General features: G+C 43.9%; 2 protein-coding genes across 3 annotated transcripts; both read left to right on the top strand.

Moving 5' to 3' along the window:
* Positions 1-689: 689 nt before the first annotated feature.
* Positions 690-6016, top strand: LOC147428908 (MLO-like protein 9). Of its 2 annotated transcripts, XM_086495192.1 has the most exons (15): positions 692-950; positions 1122-1179; positions 1283-1494; positions 1679-1795; positions 1883-1946; positions 2114-2199; positions 2647-2721; positions 3907-3995; positions 4258-4307; positions 4445-4485; positions 4586-4759; positions 4869-4904; positions 5135-5202; positions 5297-5357; positions 5544-6016. In XM_086495192.1, the coding sequence occupies exons 1-15, from the start codon at positions 822-824 to the stop codon at positions 5787-5789; spliced, it is 1506 nt and encodes a 501-aa protein (XP_086351318.1). In that variant the 5' UTR covers positions 692-821; the 3' UTR covers positions 5790-6016. The 2 variants fall into 2 exon arrangements, 1 of the variants encoding a protein (XP_086351318.1); XR_015185803.1 differs by lacking the exon at positions 5544-6016 and having other exon boundaries at positions 690-950; positions 4869-5061.
* Positions 6017-6635: 619 nt separating this feature from the next.
* LOC147428909 (uncharacterized) lies at positions 6636-9745 on the top strand. Its single transcript, XM_086494959.1, has 2 exons — positions 6636-7496; positions 7964-9745. The coding sequence occupies exons 1-2, from the start codon at positions 6636-6638 to the stop codon at positions 9743-9745; spliced, it is 2643 nt and encodes an 880-aa protein (XP_086351085.1).
* Positions 9746-24825: the final 15080 nt, after the last annotated feature.

The raw sequence follows: 24825 nt of genomic DNA on the forward strand, positions 1-24825 counted from the left end.
GGCTGTTCGACTTCCACGGACAGAACAAGCAGGGAAGGCATGCGCTGGTGTACACAAAAAACAGGTAAGAGCTCACTGCAAGCGAGGGGGAGATAGGGTATTGGATGCATGGGCGGCGATGGCAGTCTCACCTTACCTCTCAGCACCCCTACATGCACACGACGATGACCACACAGAGAGTGAGGGCAGGCCCTATGGGCCTCACTGTCTTGAAGGGGTCTACACAAGAATGCGCACCTAAGCAACCCTCTCGAGCTCGCCATCCCTTTGTGGCTGTTGCTGCAGACAAGAAAGAAACGTCGCTTTACATCCAAATGATGAGCTCCTTGAAAACCTAAATAGTGTGTCTTATCACTCCCTCCAAAAATCATTATAAGCCAATAAAAATGTTACACATCGACAATCCATATCCCTACCTCTACCAACCACTTAGGATACTTTAATCATGCGACAAAGCGGTGCTTGATAAAAAACCACAAAATGAATATAAAAAATAAAAAATATTTTAGTCAGCAAAAAGAGAAGTGATCTCTATAGCCTTTGCCCTTTGGACAGGCCAAAAATATTTTAATCAACAAAAAGACAATGCATCGCTATAGCCTTTGCCCGTGGGACAGGCCAATAACATATGACGCTGAAGGCCCGCTCTTGACTTAGCCAACTTGCAAAAGAAGAGAGAGAGAGAGAGAGAGAGAGAGAGAGCGAGTGTGGAGCGCTCTTCACTCTCTCGAGTCTTAATCATCAGACACTCGACTCTACTCCACTGACCGTCATCAGCTTCTACTACCACCCTCCTCGTCGATTCTCTGTGGGCGCGCGTAATGGCTGCTGCAGGCGACGATGACAGCACCAACTTGTTGCGCACACCGACCTGGGCAATCGCCTGCACCTGCGCCATCTTCATCCTCATCTCCATCATCATTGAGCGAGTCATCCATCGCATTGGACATGTAATCCTCGTCTTGCTGCCGCGCGCGCGCACACACACACACTCACTTACAACATTTTATTATGCATGTGATTAGTATAGCGTTACTCCAATCATCTACACTATTCAAGCTTTTATACATCAAGGTGATGATGAGAACAAGTCGGTTGTGTTGTGCCTAATGTCATTTCAGTATGCTGGGAAGTACAATCATGCAGCCCTTCGTCGCGCATTTGAAAAGATCAAAGATGGTGAAGTACCATACTCCTCTCTCGCAAATTGTACTCGTCAGAGTTGTGCTCTTGCAGCTGTCAGACATGGATTCATGTTTTTGGTTGTGCTGATGGAATACAGAGTTGTTGATGGTGGGAATTCTATCGCTGCTTCTTGCAATTGGACAAAGTGCATTTGCAAAAGTGTGTGTCCCAAAGAAAGTGTTCAAATATGCCCGCCTTTGCGAGCATTCCTACGGGGACACAAAGAAGACACCATATTCCGTTCATGATGCAATACATGTGGAACAAAGGAAGCTTGCAGCTGCAACGACCGCTCCGACATGCAAAACGGTTAGTTATCATTTTAAAGGCCAAAGAGAGAGTTTATAGAGAATAGGAAAGCTGGCACCTTGGCTCGATTACAGTTTTCATGGTTTTCAATGGTTTGTTTGGTTAGATTTTAGTGGCTGTGCATTGTGCAAGGCATAAATACATTTCATGACTAATGGGTAACTGTCTTTTGGCTCACGTGCAGGGCAATGTACCCTTCATGACCACAGGCAGCATGCACGACCTGCACATTTTCATCTTCATTCTCGCAGTTGTTCATATCGTTTACACTCTCATTATCATAGCTATTGGAATGTGGGCGGTAAAGGTTTCGATTCTTTTCGTACCCAGAATTGATATGTCAAACTGTTCCGTTCTTGTGAGGAATCCTTTCGATAATTTTCTTCAGGTGGGACGTTGGAAAGGTTGGGAAGAGAAGGCGACGGAAAGGGAGAAGAAGGTGACCGCTGAAGGTGTGCCTATTAGAGCTCTTCAAACTTATGAAAATGTTTGAAGCTTGACCAGCTAGTTAATCAAGACATTGTCGCTTTGATGGTTTTAGGCATGAAAAGGAGGCCCTTGTATGTTTACATTGAGCTGCTGATTAATGGCTTTTCATGTCCTTTTGTTCTTCAAAAAGGTGCTGCAAGACTCACTCATCAGACGACCTTTATACGGAATCGTGCGGCAAATAAATGGCTTAGATGTCCACCTGCAGCTTATGGGGTAAGATGTTGAAACATGTCCATATTCCTCTACAGAGGATTTTCCCTTGGTAGTTGCTTCTTTATCTAGTCGAGGAAGAGAAAAAATGGTTTGCATCGGCTTCCTTGGATGGTTAGTCTTCTTATGACCACATTGGCAAAACTGACCACATTGTAGATCATTCAGTTAAACAAAGATTCTGTTTTGCATCGTCTGCATTGACCTGGAAAGAAGCAAACCACATTTGTAGATCATTCGGATGTTTGTGCTGCATAGCGACTATGGATTTATGGAGCAAAGGTTGTGGCACGCTTTGCAAGCTTAATTCTCCTGAGTTTCAATTCTTGCAGAGAAGAGAGCAAAGCATAGGAAAAGAGTTACTTAATTCTCCTGAGTTTCAATTCTTTGCAGAGAAGATAGCAAAGCATAGGAAATTCTTCCAAACTGACCATGGCTTTGCTTGTGCAGGCTGCTTTTTTCACGCAATTTTTCAGGAGAGTTACTGAAACAGATTACATCACTCTTCGCTCCGGATTCATCAAGGTAAAAGTTTCTTGGCAAAACACTTTTCTTGGAATTAGATGATGAGAAATGTGAAAGTTGTTTTGCCATGGGTAACAAGGGATCATCAGGTGCTGCTGTGCACGCTTGCTCGGGGGGTGCATCTTACAAAATCCTCTATATCACCTGCGATCATAGCGTAATAAAAAAAATCCTTTACACATTTGGTGGATTGGAATAAAACCACACTCTTTCTTCAAAAACCTGTAAATATGTGCCTATGATTTTGGAAAAGGGGGAATCTCTTGGAAGGAAAAAAAGCTCTGCCGCCTGAGGAGGCCATCTCTCTCTCTCTCTCTCTCTCTCTCTCTCTCTCTCTGTGCGCGCGCGCATGCAGCTGCTGGATGACAGACGATTGTGTCAGATGGCATGTGGCACGCACAAGATGAGTTGCGAGCGCGACATGACGAGCATCGAGGGACATGTGGGAGGGAAGCCGCACGGGCATGTATGGGAGCTGGAGAAGGACCTTTTTAAAAAAGTAAAGAGTTGCTCATTTGCTCACTATTCAGCAAAGGGCTCACTCTGGGTTGGCTAGGTCAAGAGCTTTTGAATTCGGACGCAGCTGCCACGATTCCAGAGAAAAGATTTTGCATGCTGTATGTGCTGCTGTGATGAGGTGCACGGCAGGAATCTCCCGGGAATCTATCTCCGGAGATTCGAGCAAATAAAATAAGAGATGAGCCAGTATATGATACCTGTAAGTTTTTTTGAAAGTCAATTTAAAATGCTCTTCTTGTAAGTATAAATCTGTCAAGCTCACGTGATACACCCACATACCTACAAGGTGCACCCCCTCCTCGGACATGCTTGCAACAAAATGAACATTGTTGGGTGATGTTTTTCAAACTCTAGATCTTCTTTTGAGAACATTGATATTAACATTTCATTTCTTGTCAAAGCAAGGTCTGTTCAAGGAGAGTTTGTGGAGATAAAATGGTTGTCTATTCTGTCAAACTTGCTGTGATGACGGTTTTCATTTTAAAGACTGACAAAGGGAAGCACTTAGGTTATTTATAAAGAACAGTTTATTGTTCCGCCTTATATGGTGATGATATGCAAGAGTCAGACAAAGGGAAGCACTCATGTTAGAAATGAAGGTCATACTTGGTCTTGCATGTTTACCATACGATTGAGACTCACATTTTTGTTTTTAACCTCATTCAGAGACACTTTGGAGACAACCGTGCGTTCAATTTCCATAAGTATGTTCAAAGGTCGTTTCAAGAGGATTTCAAGCATGTTGTGGGCATAAGGTTTGTGCAGCATTCTCTCTTGTTTGCTGTCAACCTCGTGCTGAAGTTGGGCGCGCTTTGTTTTCATTCACCTGATACCAATCGTAGCGGAGGAGATGGCAGACAGTGAAGTATAGAAATATTGAAAAAAAGGAAGCAGGCTCTTGGAACCTCTTTGTTTTATTCTCTTGTTCCACTTGTTGACTCTCTAGTTAAAGGATATTTTCCACATTTTGCAAGTATGTTAAGGGCATGATCTAATCTGCACCCTTTGTGCAAACAGTACCGCACTCTGGATATATGCGATTGTTTGGTTGCTGGCAAATGTAAATGGTAAAGCACACATTCTCACATTTTTTACACAAAATGGTATTGCATGTGTTTGCTACATTACATGGACATGTTACTTCCATCCTTCAGACAATTTTCTACATGTCTTTCCTTTCCTAACTACCAACTCCCTTTCTCAGGCTGGGAAACAAACGTGTTTGTTACATTGATACCTCTACTGGTAATTATCTCTATGTTTGTGCAGAATTTGCTATGTTTCTCCAAAGGTTCAAGTTTGTCAAGCCTCAGCATTTTTATAATGAAACTATGCCTTGGAGCAGCTTGTACTGATTGTAGGTACGAAGATGCAGTACATCCTGACGCAGATGGCGAATGAGATCCTGGAGCAGCATTGTATCGTTCAAGGCATTCCGCATGTAGAGCCGAATGACAAGCATTTTTGGTTTGGCAAGCCAAAATTCATGCTTTATTGCTTCCACTTCATTGTGTTTCAGGTTTGCTGTGCAAAACACAATACCTTGTGTCCATTATGGGCCAGATAGTAACTCTTGTTAGGGGGTCTCAATTTTGCCAACTGAAAATTTAGCCTTTTTTTCATTGCAGAATGCTCTAGGAAGTGCGTACGCCATATGGGCTTGGGTAAGAAGCAAGCAGGAAATCTCTAATAAGTGTAGCATCCAATGTACAAATGTCTTGCACATACGTTTGTCAGACTTGGCCCTTCCCATTTGGCTTTTGCATATGGCCGGAGGGTAGTTTTTTGTCAGACTCTGCCCTTTCCATGGTAGATTTTGAGGTAGGAAGGGTATAAGTTTTAAGTAGAAATACTTGCAAATCGGCTAACCACGCATTGTCGTGTGGATCTTCAGTTTACCTTTACAGATTATAACTGCTTGTATGGAAAGCCTATCTCGCTTCTGAGGCGCATCGTGATTGGGTGAGAATCGAGATGTTAACCATATTCTCTACTTCAGCATGTGTATGCAATATTAAGATGCAAAGGTCATGTTTTGAATGTTGAAAATATGCAGGATTGTGGTACAGCTTGTTTGCGGATTGGTTGCCCTTCCGGTATATGCACTTGTATCCCAGGTATTTGTCAAAAAGGCTAGAAAACCTTTTGTACACATGGTTTACTCAATGCCTGAAGAGGAAGAGATTTGGAGTGTTGTTTTTGTGCGCATTATTGAATTGGCTCAATGCTTGAAGAGCAAGAGCTTCACTTTTCTCAAAAGATTTGGAATGCATTAAGCTGATGGATGAAAACTTGTCTGACAGATGGGATCGCACTTGAAGAAGACCATCTTCGATGAGGTGGTCAGCTCAGCAGTGATGAACTGGCAGGCAAGAGCCAAGAGAAATGCTGGCAGTCCAAAGAATAATAGCAACCGTAGCGTGCACCTGCTTGCATCTCCATTAAACGTGGAAGAAGACCATGGTGTACCTCCTCCTCCTCATCATCATCATGAAGTGGAAATGTATGCTCATGCCGAGCACGAGCCAGCTAGGGAAGCATCATTGTAGCAAGATGGAAACTGGGGGACAAATCAATCTCTCTCTCTCTCTCTCTCTCTCTCTCTCTCTCTTTAAAGTCTCTTGGGATAGTTTCCTACGACGTTAAAACTCTCTGTATTGTATAAGGGAAGTATGTGCCACTTCCCCCAACTTGCCAGCCCCGTTTTCAAGTGATTACTTGCGTTCTTTGTATTCGGCACTTTCTTATGATATTGATCATTCGTTCGCGTTCCTCACTCTCGTGTCCCTCTTGCATTCAGTTTTCAAGTTGCGTTCTTGTATGTGCGTTTGTTTGCCTGCAGGTCCCGTTTGCATGGCAGGTGAGCCGGCGCGGCCCCTTTCCCGCGACGCCCCGAACGAGGGCGTCACACTTGGTATCAGAGCTTCGGCTCGAATCCCCACCGACCCGACGTCGGCCCGCGGTCCGTGGTTGTCACCACGTTTTCGGCTCGTCTGTCTCGTTTTTTCACGTTTTTTTCGCGTTCTCGGTCCGTGTTGCCCCGTTTTGTCCCGTTCCTTGCGTTTTCTCCACGTTCCCCACAGTTTTTCACCGTTTTGCCTCGTTTGACCCGCGTTTCGTCCCGTTTTCATCGCGTTCTCCGCATTCTTGGCCCGTTTTGCCCGGTTTTGACGCGTTTCTCTACGTTCTCCATCGTTTTTCAACGTTTTACCTCGTTTTGTTCCGTCTTACACCGTTTGGGACCGGTTTTCATCGTTTTTGAGCCGTTTTTCACGGTTTCGTCGTTTTGGACCCCGTTTTGCGTTGTTTCATTGTTTTTCAACGTTTTCAAACCGTTTCTCGCAGTTTTTCGATATTTTTGAATTTTCCTCGGCTCCGGCCACAAAAGCACCCCAATGGCGGGAAATCAAGAAGATGAAGAAAGATATCGGACTGAACCGGAACCGCATAGAGCCCCGAAGAAGAACAAAGAGAAGAAGTCGCGACAAGACTACCAAGAATCAATGGAAGAAAGATTGGAGACACGCATCATGGCCTCCGTAGAACACCAAATCAACGTGATGACGGCAAATCTGAGCGACCTACTGCAAACACAACTAGGCCAGCGACATGAAGACCGCCCGGGTCCCAGTAATGTCAACACGCGGCGAAACACACAAAGACGACCGTGGCCCGGAAGATTAGAGACAGTCGACGAAGATGAAGGCTACCTGGATGACCGAAGTGAAGGGCGCTACTACAGCCTTGATGAAAACAGACTAGGCAAATTCAAACCCTTCCTCCCAGAGAAATACAAAGGCCATCGCACCTCACTGGAACTCAACAAGTGGTTCAGCGAGGTCGAAGACTACATGCAGTGGAACAACATAGGCAGACGCCGATGGGTGCAAGTGGCCAAAACCTTCTTGGCCGACGACGCCTATGTATGGTTCCTCACCGAACAGCCATCAAAGCACTGGGAGGACTGGGAAGACTTACAAAGAGACATGCTCAACTACTTTGTCCCAGAGAATGAAGAAAACAAAGCCAGAGATTTGTGGCACGATCTACGCCAAGAGGCCCACATATCAGATTACATTGTCAAGTACCGTCGCCTGATGCTTCAACTTCCACTTATGCACATAGCAGACAGGCTACATGGATTCCTGTACGACGTGAAGCCCTGGGCCCGTCGCGAGGTAGAGAAGCAGAACCCAACACCTGGGAAGTGGCCGCAAACATGGCCGAAAAACTACGGGATACAAACTCAACCCCAGGTTTTCCCCCGAATAACTCTCGCCCCAACCATTTTGCCCCCAACAACTCAACTAACCCAACCGCCAGGCTAGGCCGCGGATTGGTACCCAATAACAAAAGCAACGAACCCCGCTCACCACCGCGCAGCTCTTTTGCGAGCAATTCCTACAGCACTATGTCCAGCAGTTTTGTCCCCAATACCTACAAGGGCAACAATAACAACCCGCGCCCCGATCGCGTCTGGTGCAGTGACTGCAAGATTGCTCATGGCCCCTACTACGCTTGTGTACGCAAGCGTAATCAAGCAGCCTCCTCGTCTAGCAAAGCCAATACCATCCAAATCGAAGAACCACCCTCCCCCCCCCGAATAAGCGTCGAAGAACTGGCTAGCCCTGTCGCTAACCAGCAACCCCGGATTGGAGCAGTTTCCCTCCACCCGCAATGCATGGCCGCCGCAATAACGGACATTTAGAACTTATATGTCCAGGCAACAATTGGATCCCAGCAGCAGTGGATCATGGTAGACTCAGGCGCCACACACAATTTTCTATCACCACAATGTGCCGCGCACCTGGGCCTACGCCTCACCACCGTCAATGAAACGACAGTCAAGTTTGCCCAAGGAAAGGATAACAATGTAAAGGCAGCCCGTCAAGTCAGGATCGAGATGGGTGAATTCACATGTCGACTTGATTTCATAGTGGTCCCAATGGACGACTTTGAGGCAATCATTGGTCTCTCCTTCAACGACAAGTACCTCATTGCACTCCTAAGCATGAAGGTGGACCAATTGCTGATGAATAATCAGGGCAAAGCAGTGACAGTACAAGGCGCCAGACTCACAACAAAGCAAGCTTTCACCCGCCAGGCGCATCTTCAAACCAAAACCCCTCCCATCAACCGCCAAGACCCTGCTCAGTTAGCAGCAATGAAAGGCAAACACAAAGTCCCAGAGACATCTTCCCCCAGACTCAATCTTATGAGTGCAAAGCAAGCAGAGCAGGCTCTCAAGAAAGGAGCTCAAGTTCACCTCTGCATCATGCAAGCACAAGAGCAGCCCACAGCAAGGCTCAACTCCATCACCATCGAGCAAGCCAAAGTGGGTGATCCCTCCCTTACCCCCATCCTTCAGAAGTACAAGGATGTCATGCCTCCAGAACTCCCCCCCGGCCTACCCCCTCCCCGTCAAATTCAACATGAAATTGACCTCATCCCAGGAAGCACACCCCCGACGAAGGCCCCCTACCGCATGAACGACACCGAGCTAAAAGAGCTCAAGAAGCAACTCCAGAAATTGGAGGATCAAGGTTTCATCCGGCCCAGCAGCTCTCCTTTTGGGGCCCCAGTTCTGTTCGTCAAGAAGAAAGATGGCTCGATGCGGCTCTGTGTGGATTATCGGGCCCTCAACAAAATAACTATAAAAAACAAGTACCCAGTCCCGCTCATAGAAGACCTCCTGGACATATTGCAGGGTGCCAAGTACTTCACGCGCATCGATCTTCGCTCAGGCTATCACCAAGTCCGCATCGCCCTTAAAGACATTGCGAAGACCGCCTTCCGCATACGCTACGGCTCTTGGGAATGGTTTGTCCTAGGTTTCGGTCTCATCGGCGGTCCTGGCACCTTTTGCAGAATAATCCACGACAGTTTCCGTGACATGATTGACGACTTTCTCATCACTTACATCGATGATCTGTTCATTTACAGCAAGACCTTAGAAGAGCATCAGAAGCATGTCGCAGTAGTACTCCAGCGCCTCCGGGAACACCAACTTTATGCAAAGCTGGAGAAATGTGAGTTCGTTGTCCAGAAAATCGAGTTCTTGGGCTTCATCGTCACGTCCGAAGGCATTATGGTGGACCCTAAGAAAGTCAACGCCGTCATCAAGTGGGCTCCCCCGACATCCATCAAAGAAGTCCGCGAGTTTGTGGGTTTCTGTCAGTACACACGCCACTTCATCCGCGACTTCAGCAAGATTGCCGCCCCACTTACAGAGATAACCAAAGGCCACAAACCTTTTCAGTGGACCTCTAGAGAAGAAGAGGCTTTTGAGAACTTGAAGATAGCCCTGTGTAGTACACCCGTCCTCCGACTACCCGACTTCACCAAACCCTTTGAAGTCCACACCGACGCCTCCGATGGTGCCATTGGTGGAGTCCTCATGCAAGAGAATCAACCCATCGCCTACGAGTCCCACAAGTTCACAGATGTGGAGACCAGATGGACCACCCATGAGAAGGAAATGCTCACTGTCGTCCACTGCCTCTGAAAGTGGTGACACTATGTCCAAGACAAGCACACAAAGGTCTACACAGATAATATCTCCCTCAAGTACTTCCAGACACAACCAAAAATCACCCCTAAGCAAGCCAGGTGGCAAGATACACTGGCAGAATATGACATCGAGATCATCCACAAACCGGGCTCCACAAATGTCATGCCCGATGCACTCAGTCGAATGCCTACCCTCAATGCTATCTCCTTAGCAACCAGCACGCTACGCCAACGCATCCTCGACGCTCAAAAAGCTGATCTTGCTGTCCTCCGCATGCTCAATGACCACATCTCTGGTAAAGCTGCAGTGGGTCTTTTTGAAGTCAGAGATAACCTCTTCTATGCGCATGGAAAAATCTACATTCCCAATAACCCAGAGCTCAAGAAAGATCTCATGTGGGAGACTCATAACTGCAAGCTAGCTGGACATGGGGGCCAGAAGCGATCTTATGAAAAACTCCATCAACACTACATGTGGCCAAAGATGAAGGACGATGTAATCGACTACGTGCGCACCTGCCCAACCTGTCAACTGGTCAAAGCTCAACGAGTCAAGCCTGCTGGCCTCCTCCACCCCATGCCAACACCCTCCCGGCCTTGGGACATGGTAAGTATGGACTTCATCGTCGACCTCCCCCCTCCCCACGGCCACACTACCATCATGGTGGTCGTCGACTACTTCACCAAGCAAGCTCACTTCATACCTGCAAAGCCTCCCATCACAGCCTACCAAGTAGCCAAACACTTCTTCGCCAAAGTCTTCAAATACCACGGCCTTCCCTTAGCCATAGTTTCTGATCGCGACACCCGCTTCCTCAGCGACCTCTGGCGCGAGCTCTTCAAGCTGCTAGGAACCCAGCTCCACTTCTCCTCCGCCTACCACCCAGAAACCGATGGCCAAACTGAAAGAGTCAACCAAGGCATTGAAGACTACATCCACAGCTACGTCAAAGCAGATCAGAAGGACTGGTCCGAATACATGGACGTCCTGGAATTCCACTACAACAACTCCATCCATAGAAGCATTGGCTACACCCCCTTCGAGCTCTCCACAGGTAAAGAAGTCATCACACCTCTTGCACTGGCAACCGGTGACGTGCATGCCCAGGATCTGGAATGTGAAGAGTTTCCTCAACAATGGAAAACCCGCATGCAAAGGGCAAAGAAGAGTCTCAAGCAAAGCAAGGTACGCATCGCCAAATACGCCAACCAAAAGCGAAGTCCTGCCGAACTCCTCCAAGAAGGTGACTTAGTCCTCGTCAGCTCCCAGAATATCACCCTCCCTCAAGGCCTCTCCCCGAAGTTCAACCACCGCTACTATGGGCCATACAAAGTGCTGAAGTCCTACAACGACATCACCTACAAGCTGGACCTCCCATCACACATCAACATCCACAACGCCTTCCATGTAAGTCTACTCAAAAGGTTCATGCCGGATAACACCTATGGTAGAAGCCTCCCCGAATATGTAAAGGATGGCCTGCCACATGAGCCGGAGGCCATCCTAAAGTCGCGTTTTGGGCGCCGGGGACAATTATTCTATGTCAAATAGCGAAATCTCCCTATGACGAAATGCACTTGGGTACATGAAGAAATCATGCTCCGACTTGGGAGACCCCTTGTGCTGTGCTTCTACAACATGCCGATTGAAGAGGAGGACAACCCACTAAATGACAACCACATAGAGTAGTCCTCCCCCCCACTTTGTAACTAGCATCACCCTAGGTAGCTAGACATTTTGGTGGCAACATCTAACTCCCCTCCTTGTAAATATCCGCCCCAAAACCTCGGCATCAACTTTTGTATCGGCACTTCTCAAAACCCCGGCTTGACGTGGGCGTCAAGCTCTCTCAACCCGGGGGTGTATATAAGGGAAGTATGTGCCACTTCCCCCAACTTGCCAGCCCCGTTTTCAAGTGATTACTTGCATCCCTTGTATTCGGCACTTTCTTATGATATTGATCATTCGTTCTCATCCCTCACTCTCGTGTCCCTCTTGTGTTCAGTTTTCAAGTTGCGTTCTTGTATGTGCGTTTGCTTGCCTGCAGGTCCCGTTTGCATCGCAGGTGAGCCGGCGCAGTCCCTTTCCCGCGACGCCCCGAACGAGGGCATCACACTCTTCTTCTTCTTCTTCTTCTTCTTCTTCTTCTCTCTTGTATAATGCCATAATCCCCCAAATCAGCTCTGTGGGTACTCCCATCTCCTGTAGTCTGCGCATCAATCCTGTGGGTACTCCCATCTCCTGTAGTTTGCTGAAGTGCACAAAGCTACAATAGATCCGTCTCCCATGTGATCTGTCCTCAATGATTCCAAGATGTTTTCATTGATGACATCCCTAGTGAGTTATCTTCAAATGAGGGAATGACGGCCATGCAATAGAGCTTCTACTAGGAAGTTCACTGCCTAATAAACCTCCTTATTGAGTTTCACAAGCTCAACAAGAGGAGATCATGAGGCAAGTGCATGAATTGGTGGAAAAACGGATGGTGAGGCCTACCTCCTCTCCATTCTATTCACCAATACTTTCAGTGTAAAAGAAAGCTGGCACATATCACATGTGTGTCGACTATAGATCACTAAATAGGATCACTATTAAAGAAAAAGATTTCTCGGGCCGTGGGTAGAAGATCTATTTGATAAATTACAAGTTTTGGCCTGGCAAATGCTCCCGCCGCATTCAAACTCACGATGGAAAAAAATCTTCAGGCCACTCTTGAGGAGTACAAGTGACACCTCTAGGTAATCTTTCAAATTGTGAGAGAGAATAAGCTTTTCAGTAATCAAAAGAAAAGTGATTTTTTTCCTACAAGAGATTCAATATCTAGGTCACATTATCTCTCAAGATGGTATCCGTATGGATCCATCAAATTTGGAGGTAACAAAAGCATGGCCTAATCCAAGGAACCTACATGAGCTAAGAAGCTTTATTGGTATGTCTGCATACTATAGACGTTTCAGAGCAAAATTCTCTCAAATAGCAGGACCATTGCATGACTTAACAAAGAAGAACATAAGTTCTCATGGACTGCTAAAGAACAAAATTCTTTTGACAAGCTCAAAGAGAATCTTGGGTCCCAACCAGTCCTTATGCTTCCAGATCTCTCAAAGCTATGTGAGGTCCAATGTGATGCTTGTGGTGATTGCCTTGGAGAAATTTTGCTTCAAGAAGGGCATGCTGCCATAGCATATGAGAGCCGAAGGCTCAATACAGATGAACAGGTTTTAAACATTTATGAGAAAGAGCTTGTAGTTGTTCTACATGTCATATACACATGGAAGCACTATTTATTGGGAACTCCATTCATTTTATGAACAGACCACCAAAGCTCAAGAACTCCATGACGCAAACCAAGCTCTCCGACAAACAAATATGGTGGAAAAATTTTCTTTCGCAATTTTATTTTTATATTGCTCACATTGCTAGCAAGCACAATCAAGTGGTCGATACACTTTCACAACGGCCAAGGGTAAATGTGGTGTCTATAGCAACTCACAATGATCTACCTTTTATGATAGATGAGTGTGCTATTGTCTGAGACTTTTAAGTACGTAATTACAACCTTTGCATTAGGGGAAAAAAATGAACCATTCACCTTGAAGGATGGTTATCTTCCAAATGGAAATAGGCTATGTGTTACTCACCCATACAATAAGAAAGTCATGTATGAATCCCATGCTTCTCCTTATGCGGGGCAAAGAGGGATTCCATAATCTACTCTTCAAGGAGTATAAATGTACTTCTGTTGGTCTACCATGAAAAGTAAACATACAAGAGTATGTTTCAAAATGCGTGGCATACCAAAAATTGAAATTTGATCGAGGGAAGCAACTTATATTTTTTTAGTTGATAGGCTTAGCAAGAAAACACACTTTATGCCCGTCAAAAAGACTATTAAGACACATCAAACGGCAACCCTCTTTAGATCTCAAAATTTTTAAGTATCATGGCTTGCCAACATCCATTGTGTCGGACAAAGATCCTAGAATGACCTGTAATTTCTAAAAGGGTCTCTTTGAGAATCTAGGAAGTAGATTAAATTTCTCTTTCGGCCTATTATCCACAAACAGATGACCAAAGTGAAATAACTAATCTAACTATTCTTGAATCTACTAAAACCCTATGTCATGGAAGTAGGTCAACGTTCTAAATGAGAGAAGTACCTACCTCTTATAGAGTATGCGTGCAATGACATTGTATATACTTCTATAGGGAAAGCACCTTTCGAAGTTAAAGAGTAAAGATCCAAAATTCCCTTACTACTTAAAGTATATGGGAAGGTCTTCGTTGTTGATGAATATAGTCGAGATTTACAAGAATCTTTTTCAAAGATGAAAAAGGTTATATCCATCTCACAACAAAGGCAAAAAGGGCTACTACTAAGAAGCAAAGAAGAGCCTTATCCTTTAAGAAAAATGATTGGGTCTTGCTAAAGTTTCTCAAGGCTCATCTAAGGCATACTACGGGCAAGAATCCTACGAGCCACCAAGAGTATTGTGCTAGCCTTATCCTTTAAGAAAAATGATTGGGTCTTGCTAAAGTTTTTCAAGGCTCATCTAAGGCATACTACGGGCAAGAATCCTACGAGCCACCAAGAGTATTGTGCTAAACTAGCAAAAAGATACTATGCTCTTTTCTTTTAAATTCTTAAGCCAATCAATGAGATGGCTTATCAATTAAAGTTTCCCAACCATTGTCTCATGCACAATGTTTTTCATGAGAGTTCACTTAAGCTTTACAAAGGAGCACCACCAAAAGAAGCAATAGTTGCAAAACCTCCAAAAATCAAAGATAAAGAAGAAGTACTTCAATCTGAGTCCATCCTATGACATGAAGACAAGGTATTAAGAAACAGTAAGATTATATGACAATATCTTATTAAGTTTAAGGATTATCCTTCTAAAGATGCTAGAGGGATGCAAGGAACCTAGCTTGAGGATAAAATGAACCTTGCCAATGCTTACAATGCTACACTAGAGTAAGCAAATGAAAAATCATTTTAAATTAACAATGTTTTTGTCTTATAAGACTCATTCTCTTTCTTTTATTTTGTGCACAAAATTTAAGATGTATACATGCTTAGAATCATGTTTGTGATAATGACGTCACTCAAACACTAAGTAGAATTTGTCACTCTACTTTGGGAGTATGATATGGACTAAAGAGCAAACATGCTTGCGATAGCTAAGTCTCCCGAGCACCAAATGGATTAGTCATCCATTTTGGAATGATATCATAGGGTAAAAAGGGATTCTCTACCTACTAAGAAACATGGACTAATGTTTAGGCTTTATCTTCTCTACCTCATGATCCAGGACGACTATGATTTCAAGAGAGAGGTAATGTCTTAAATATAATATCTAACTTTACCAAATGATTTTCTCATATTAAACTGATTATTTAATATGGGAAAATAAAAAGGGAACAAGAGTTAGCATATAGATATGTGCTTCTAGACATATCTCAGTAGAGGACCAAAAGGAGAAATGATTGCATCTCAATAGGGGTCAAAAAAGGAGACAGTCTACCAAAGAGCAATGTGCAATAAGTGCTTCTAGATTTACCTCAGCAAGGGACCAAAAGGAGAGATGGTTACATCTCAATAGGGGTTCAAAAGGAGGTAGTCTATCAAAGAGAAATGTGCATCTAATGGAGCTTAAAAGACCTTAATGTTAGCTTCATTAAAGACCTCCAAAAGCTAGTGTTAAAAAGTCCTTTGACCTTAGGCAAGCTAGGGCTGACCTTGGGGTAGGAATCCTACCCAAGCATGAGGTACTAAGGTGTTTGTGGGAACCTTGCCCAAGCTTGAGGTGCTTCTCATGCTTAAATTACTAAGGTACTTGAAGTGTTCAATTAAAAAAATAACCTCTCAAGAGGCATCAACGGTTTCCATGTTTAATTGACTAGGTGCTTGAAGTGTTCAATTCAAACATGATATCTTAAGAAGCATAAAAGACACATGTCACGATCCTCTACATGTGGCCCTCAGATGTGCTTGAATCTTATTGGATAGGCTTTAAAGGGGTCCAATGAGAATTTAGATGCATAAAAAGAAATAATTAAGCTCTTTCTCTCAAAGAGGCAAAAGAGGACACATGTCCAAATGATATAATTAAATAATACAAGAGCGAGAGAGAGAGAGAGAGAGAGAGAGAGAGAGAGAGAGAGAGAGGTGTGGACTAAGCATGAGAGGGGCTATAGTCTCCCACAAACATACACACACACACATACACACACACTCTCATTGTGTGAAGTGCAAAGTGCAAGAGCTCCATCTCCTTCTCCAAGGTTGTTGAGAAGTTGAGAGCCTACACCAACAATCTTGGCTATGGAATGCAAATCCAACCAAGATCCATGCTTCAATGCTTAAGCTTACCATATTCTTCATCTTCATTACTATGCTTTTATGCTATGCTAAGCAAGAAAAGTGATGATAAGTGAGGAACTATTTCTTTCTCCTATGGATGATTCTTCTTCCTCTTCCCTACCCTCATTCCCCGCTAGCTCTCTCCACCTTCGAAGGTGTTTGAGGCCTTGGGACTGAGGTTTGGGATAGTGAATGCTTTTTGCAAAGTTTATGTAATTATGCTCATGATGTATGAAGCTTCCCATCTTCATAGCATCACCAAGGTCACAAGGAACCCAAAGATTGTATTATACCAAGTCTCTCTCTTCATGGGAGAATCTATAATACAAATGCCTTTTGGAGGGGGGATTGTCTCGAAGTAAATCCAATCCTCAACTATTGTCATGTTCTTTAATACTCTCTCTCTCTCTCTTGCAAAAGTATTATTCATGTCAAGTTAATTAAGTACTATGTTTATGTTGCTACCATCAATTAAGTTCACCCTCTATGTTCTCAAAGTAATGTCACAAAAATGTTCTCTCTAATTCTCTTAATTCCGTTATTCTCAAAGTTCATAGACCATTTCCATTACATGCTTCATTTTCATGCTTATTTTATAAGTGGGTAATCTCATCATAATTCATATTTTAGGATTGTTTATTCCCAGTTGGATGAAAATACTTGCATTGCAAATGTTGAATTCATGTATGTTTTGGTTAAAAGAACAAGTCTCTAATGCATCATGGTATAAGGTAACCTCTTACTATGCTAGTTGAGCGGGGGGCTTTCAAATTAACGAGCAAAGAAAACCGAGCGAAGCCAATTTCCAAGCGAATATGAGAAACACCCTTGATAAATTGATGGGAGTGCAACGAAGGCTCTTAGGGAAAAATGTGCATACCAAAGCGCAAAAAGCATTGCATATTAGAACCTTATATAAGTACAAAGGGCTTTAGAGTTTGACACGATGGACCTCTTTTTAGGCTAATGGGCATGGTCTTTTTTATTAGGACATGTAGGCCAAGTACGCAGGCTGGCGATAATAGTCAACGTCGAGGGAGCTTGGATGAGTAGCTAATTCCTTTAACTCTTTTTGGGCTTTCAAACTACAACTTTAATGTACATATCGTACATGAAAGCGCACTCAGTCTTCTACATTCTTTTCAATATTTTGACTAGTAATGATTATGTTACGGATGTCCTTGATTATATTCTTATATTGTAGCATGTACAACAAGTCACAACTTGTCTCATTAATGTTACGGTTGGTTTTGACAACATGCTCTTCAATTTGGCTCTTTGAAGTAGCTTTGCAAATTGGCACTTGAGGATGCTAGCCTGGGATTCATGTGCATATTGTTTCTGCAATCAACCCCTTGCCCTACCTCTGCAATCTTTCTAATTGAACACATTCATTCAAATACCGTTCTTGTAAATTTTGGCACATTGACATGGGTCTTCACTCTTGCTCATATCTGAGTAGTTTTTCTTAGCACCCTTTCCTTCTTGGAATTTTGGATTCTTGCAGTCTTTTAGCATTTACACTTCTCACAATTGGGAGGAATGAAGGTGCTCTTGTTGGGGCTGTTCTAAAGTTGTGTTTAAAGTGGAGTGGCTCCTGCTTTATCATGGAGAAGTCAAGCGGGTGGAAAGCGCCTTCTATGTAGAGTGTGCATGCTTAGTGCCAAGTGCCCTTTCCACACACAACACATGCAATTTAAAGTCGACTAAGTTTTCCTTGAAGCTTTGCACACAGAAAAACTTACCGTCGAAGCCTTTTCTGCTCGCATTGGCAACCGGTGCTATACAGGTTATGTTTTCGAAGACTTTTCTGCCAGCTAAATTGCTTTTGGGAGGTTTTTTAAAGGCCTCACTTTGCCTATTCCTACTAAAACCTGTCGGAACCAGTCCGCGCCGGCGCGCCGGCACGGACCGGTTCCAGTAGGGGGTACCCAATTGGAGAAAATCAAAAATTTATCTCATTAGTTTTAGAAGTAAAAGGAAACCTTTGCATTGGAAGGAAAAGGGAAGGCGCGTGATGGAGAGTGGGCGGAGCCAAACAGTGCATAGGGCAGGCAAGTCGCTCAGGTGATACGGGCCTCTTGGCAACAAATGAGCACAAAACAATTGAGCATAGTAAGCAGAGGAAAGCTACGACGAGACAGTTGGCACAGAGTTTCCCAGTCCCATCACACACACACAGAGGAGGGGGGGTGTTAGTATTTTATGAAAGTGTAGAGGACGCCTCAACATGCAACATGGACGTTTTTCTGGATGGCTTATCCAAGCACTGAAATGGAGAGGGTTCAACTCTCGAATTGCCATTTTATGAGAGTAAGAGAAAGGGGGAGACAGAAATTCGAGGGAATCTAAACAATGAATGAAGATTATATAGTGTGAGCGAGTAGGGGGTACCCAATGATGAAAAAGGTTAAAAAAAGCGAATCTGAGCTGATCCGTCTCCAAGCGAAGAGATGACGGTGCTCAGAAGGCGTCAACCAGGCTTGGGGCCGCCGACAGCAGGGTGCAGAAGCTACAGGGTACAAGGGTCGCACGCAAGCCTTCAGGATTAATTAGCGAGAAATGGAGCTCGTAGGTAGTGGCCGGCGAGCAGAGAAAGAAAGGTGTTGGGCGATGAGCACAGAAAGAAAGGTGGCAGGTGGTTCGACCGGCAACCAACAACTTGCCGTAGGCGGGCTAGGGGAAAATAGCACACTTAAGAGGCAACGGCAGTGCCGCATGGAGCAGGGCGAGAAACAAATTTTCTTTGTATTTATCGCACTACCAGTGTGAAGCATGACTGGCTGAGGAGTGAGTTGGCTAGTGCAAGGATCAACGTTTTGTATGTAGCTGTGAGAGTTCAAATCCTCCCCTTCACCTGTGGTTTTACATCTCATTGTACAGAAGGCAAGGACGCAGAAGAATCCTTGGAGATTTTATTCACCTGTGGTTTTACATCTCATTGTACAGAAGGCAAGGACGCAGAAGAACCCCTTGGAGATTCCGAGGTAATAAAACTTAAAACGAGCCAATAATATAGTGTGAGCGAGTAGGTAGTAAATTCCAATAGGTTCAATATCATGCAAGTTTTTGTGTTTGTTTTTTTATGAAATCGCTACACTAAAGCTTTTCCTTTTAAAACTTGTCGAAACGAAACCTGTCGAAACCAGTCCCCGTCGGTGCATACTGGTTCCAGCAGGTTTCTCTCCTCTTCCTTCTCGACGTCACGTGCCTCATGGGCCTGGTGCAACACCTCATGCTGTTGCCTACGGTGCGTGGTATCCAGCTCTCGCAGGGCGGCTAGCATGCCAAAAAAGCTATGAGTCGAGAGCTTAACGGATTTTGCTTCTGAGCCGGCGTACAAGGTAGCCTGCTTATCATAGGAGAGGTGTGTGTGTGAGGCGCTCTTTTTTTTATGAAATCGCTACACTGAGGCTTTTCCTTTTAAAACTTGTCGAAACGAAACCTGTCGAAACCAGTTCGCGCCGGCGCGGACTGGTTCCAGCAGGTTTCTCTCCTCTTCCTTCTCGAGGTCGCGCGCCTCATGGGCCTCGTGCACCGCCTCATTCTGTTGCCTACGGTGCGTGGTATCCAGCTCTCCGCGAGAGCGGAGCGGATTTTGCTTCTGAGCCGGCGTATAAGGTAGCCTGCTGATCATAGGAGAGGTGTGTGTGTGAGGCTCTCCCTATCTCTCTCTCTCTCTCTCTCTCTCTCTCGTCAGTCTAGTGTGTAGTGTTAACACAGCTACGTTGACGTACCTCCTGTAGGATCCCCGCAATCGAGGCATACATCTGCGCACTTGAGCCATGTCAACTGGGAGCCAATGTCCACAATTACCGTTACTACGGTGGGCGGTGTACCAAGCTGGAAAGGAGCGTAGAACTGGCTGAAGCTCTCGTTCTGCGTCACTATTGGCGTGGTCTCGGTGGCAGCCCGTCTGTATATGTAGTTTGCGCTGTCTCCCTCTCTCTCGTCTCCCTCGCATATCACGCTCACCACCCTCCTCGCCGTCCCTCTCATCTCCCATTTTCTCCTCCAGCTTTTAACTTTTCCAGCTCTTTCTTTATATATGTAGCTCGCACTGCGCAGGCGGCTTCTTCTTCTTCCACGTTTTTGAATCGCAGAAGCCTCTTCTCCTAGCTTGAGCAGCAGAAACTTAATGACCATGAAGATGATTATCATAATGATGCCCTGAACCAGAGGAGGCCCGTGATGGCTGATGGAAATCCGGTGAATGGCAAGTCAAATCAGAGTCGAGAAGAAAAGCAATGCGAAGCAGAGACATCGAAGGCACTGAGAGAGAGAGAGAGAGAGAGAGAGAGAGAGAGGATGATGATAGACGCAGGGGAGAAATCTGGGGAGCAAGGGTGATGAGAGAGAGAGAGAGAGAGAGAGAGAGTTCCTCTCAGCCCTATGAGTCCAGGTTGCTATGCTAAGCAATAGTTGCGTCATTAGCTGAGGCAAATATAGACAGGAAGGAGGTGGATTTTGCTTCTGAATAAGTGTTCGCGAACTATCATTTTCTCAAACATACAAATTGATCCCTTTTCTACAATTTGCCAAAAGTAAATTATATATATATATATATATTTTTAAGCTATTTTTTCTATTTTGAGGCAGAGTTTCTCCTTTTGTGCTTGCCCTCTACTGGCATTTTTGAAACCGGAAACGGGACGATATTAAGCTGAGACACATTTTTCATGAACACTGATTGTGCGGAAACTAAAAAACTAATTCATTAAGACGTAAAAGACATTTGTAACTTGCACCATCGACTTCCTATGTAGTTTATAAAGACTTCTACTTGCGTCTTCGAGTAGGCCGTAGGAATCTAGATTATCACCTAGTCCAAATTAATCCGCAATGGCACATATCCGTTCTAGCATGGGGTGGCACCACCACCAGCGACGGTGGATCCGAACAGTGTTAACGTTGCGGTAATTTTTGGTTTTTTTAATTTAATTTTTTTCTTCATTAATCTAGATCACATTAGAGGTGTTTTGCACAAGAGGGGTTCAACATTAGTTTTCAAGGTCAAAACTTGTGCCTCTTCAACTTGGCTACATGTGTAGTAATTAACATTGTCAATGTCCACAATTCATGTCGGACATGTGTTTTTAGAATATTTAGCCGATTCAGTTTGATAAACTCTACCTATTTGGGCTGAGTTACACCAACTATGTATGGTTAACCTCTTCTTGGACATGCAAACCCCTTCCCATTTTGTAAAACGAGGGCCAACCCCCTCCCATGCGAAACACCTCTTATATGAAAAAAAAGCCTCAAGGATATTGGAGAAACTGAAGAGCTTCGGAAATGGGTCCCCATCCAGCTCCTTGTTGACTATCTTCATGTGCCTAGAAGGATTGATATCCCACCTAGCTCCACCATGAGATATTGTTGGAGGGTTAAAAATATTTTTTTCCCACTTCAACTGGCACTGGAACATAAAACAAAGGATGTGATGCTACAAGCTATGAAGAAAATCGAGTACTACTACCTCGCATCTCAACGATTAGTTTATAGGTGATAGCTGAGTCATCTCTATCTTTCACTTGAGAGTTGTATATTCATACTTGCTTTGAGAATGCTATTATACTTCCTATTGCAGATACTTTGCTCATTCTTTTGAGCATGAGCCACATTGTAGCAGCTATGCATGTGCTTGCGCATTCTTGGACTAATGCCAACAGTGGTGAGGGATGCATGTGTCCATTGGCCATTCATCACCTCTACAATCTTGGGCATTTTCATTGGTGGATTGATATGGGTAGAGGTCATGTCCTTACTAGAGAGAGAGAGAGAGAGAGAGAGAGAGAGAGAGAGAGAGAGAGAGAGAGAGAGAGAGTTACATGATCTACAGTTAAGGGGAGCATTGTTCATAGATATCCCTCCGGCCTTTCTGGTGGATCTTGCCGATCCACCTACCCTCTCATCCTCTTCCATCTAACAGAACCGCATAGACAAGTAAGTTTTGTTCACCCTCAAGAGGACAAGTAAGTGATCACTTATCATAGTATTATTGCACTTGTTATGTATGTTTTCCCTTATCACATTTACAAATCTCTCTAATTCACAAATAGATTTATTGAGGGATTGGCTCGTTTTTTTCTTCGCTCTAAAAAACTCGCTCGCCATCTTGTAAAACCCGTTGAGCTGTGGTGTTTGCAAAAATGGATCAAGGAACTGACATATCATGAATCTTTTACGTTCACACAAAGCTCTCCTCAAGCAATGTACATGTCTCCCACTACACCAAGAACCAATAAGCTAACATGGGGAGATCCCTAGTAGGACAATACAACAACATTTCATTAGCAATACACTCTTTCCTAACATGAGGGCACCCCCACCATAGATATTTTTATATCATAGGCCACCCCATGAGCATACCATATCATGGAATGGATACAAGAAGTATGACCACACTGTCCCTTGTAAGCTGTTCATGAATGTATGTTTATCAAAGTTAATGAGAAGAAATTTGGACCTTTTAGTTTGTTGATGTGTAAGAGCACTCTAGATCTACCATATTTTGAGATTGTTTAATAAGTTAAATAAGATTTGTAGTCATTTAAAGTGTTTTTTTTTTTTTGGGTAAGATTGTACATGAGAAGACATGATAAAGTAAAAGAGATCTTCAAGGAATAAACCTCGGTGAGAATCCTACCACGCACTTGTGACACCATATCTCTCCGTAAACCCTTCAATTTCTAACGTTGTGAGGGGTCTAAGGGGGGACTCATTTTCATATTTTTAACACTAAATTTTGTTTGAAGGAAATTTTGGTTGTTTTAAAGTTTGTACATAGTCTACGAGTTCATTCTGATTGTTTTCTTTCATTTTCAAATTTTGACCCAAGGCACTCCTTGGAGGCCACTTTTAAAGGTGTTAGGGTAAGATTTTGGGAAAGTTCTGTATTTAGGAAATATATACAACCCTTAACACAAGGAAAAAATTGGCTCTTTGAATATTTCAGATTCCATGGTTTTATGCTCGCTGACGTCCGTAAATTAAGAAAAAAAGGTAAGAAATGTCTATTTTACATCTTTTTATTTAGAAATTGTCAACTTGTAAGTTGATTTTTTGAGAAACCGAGCAAGATATGACTTTTTTGCATCACACGACGGTCGAAAAGGACGATGGGATGCACAAATTCATGTGAGATAAGCCCAAACATATTCGGAGCCTATTGGGAGCAACAACAAGGTGAAGAGAGAGTCTACTAAATATATTGCCATGTCATGACATACCTATTTCACTCCAATCCGGACTATTACCATCCAAAGGAATTTTGCTAGTAGGACCTCTAGAAACTGGCAGATCCTCTCTTATTAGAGATGTCCTACTTTTTAGTGGTGAAACTACCACTCAAAAAATTCATGTACTACCGATCTTTTTCAATAATGTACGTGGAAATTTCTCGGGGGGTTCACTATGTATAAAACTACCATATCACGTGTGTTCAAGACATGTTTGTAAAACCCTTATCTGTGAATTTTGTTAAGAATATAATGGACCCTTTTCTTTTAAAATCTGTAAGTTTTTTTCAAATTTGAAAAAGTAATGCCCTTCTGTATATATATTTCTGTAATTTTCAAGAACTTTAAATACCCTTCTGTTGAATTCACGTGATAGGTTACACTTTTATTGGGTGACCCCCCCGGGGCAAATTTCATCTTGAAAGAGAGCATACATCGATTAAATATCGTCTTTGAAATAGCAAAAGAAATGTATCCTTGCACATTATGGAATCAAGATATTCATGAATTGAATATTTGTCATTCCTATAATACGCTAGAAGTTGATCCCAAATTTTTACTTTGCCAAATATTGAAGAGTATTGTTCACAAGCTCGTCAACTCCAACATCCACAAGTCCGGAAGAATGGAATTATTGCCACGACTCACGTACCTGCGAGGATAGATCCAGCTTCAGTAGCTGTAAGCACCAAGGGACTTCCATGCCTGATCCATCCGCCCAACCTCCCTTTAATAGGCTCCTAGCCCCTTTCGGACCCCTTCCCACTGGCATCCGGCCCTTGGTCGAGTCCGTGACCCTTTGGTTTGGACCTTGGCCTAACATTACTCCCCCCTTGGAGAAGCGTTTTCGTCCTCAAAAACAAAAGTGGGGAATTTCTTCTTAAGAACACTTATGTTTTCCCAAGTGGCACCCTCTTCAGGGCGATCTTTCGACTTGACTAAAGCTTGACTACGTACATGATGACGAGTACGGAGTTCATGAAAATCTAAAATGCGTTCAGGTTCATGCGGTTGAGTGGGAGGTTCAGTGAAATCTACCAATATCTGCTGGCCGATAACATTGTCGTCCCTATGCAAGCGTTTATGTAAACGACTTACATGAAATACCGGATGGACACGCGAGTGCGCAGGTAACTCAAGTTTGTAGGCCCTATCACCAACTCGCTTGAGTATCTTGAATGGCCCACAATAATGGGGAGATAATTTGGGTGTCGGTCCAGTCTTCAGAGTTTCTGAATGCTCTGGCATACGCAAAAATACCTCTTCACCTTCCGTGAAGGTAACTTGCCGACGTTTCTCATCAGCATACTTCTTATACCGATCCTGTGCTTGTCGAACATTTTGACGAGCAAGTCTCAGCATTTCCATATGATCTTGGAGAAACTCCTTGACCTGTTGGAGCTTCTCAGTTGCCAACCCCACCGTCACTGGTGATCTAGGTTGAAAACCATACATAAGCATGAATGGAC

The sequence above is a fragment of the Adiantum capillus-veneris genome, chromosome 22, assembly GCF_014529385.1.
Source record: "Adiantum capillus-veneris isolate H3 chromosome 22, ASM1452938v2, whole genome shotgun sequence".
In the NCBI taxonomy this organism is placed as follows: Eukaryota; Viridiplantae; Streptophyta; class Polypodiopsida; order Polypodiales; family Pteridaceae; genus Adiantum; species Adiantum capillus-veneris.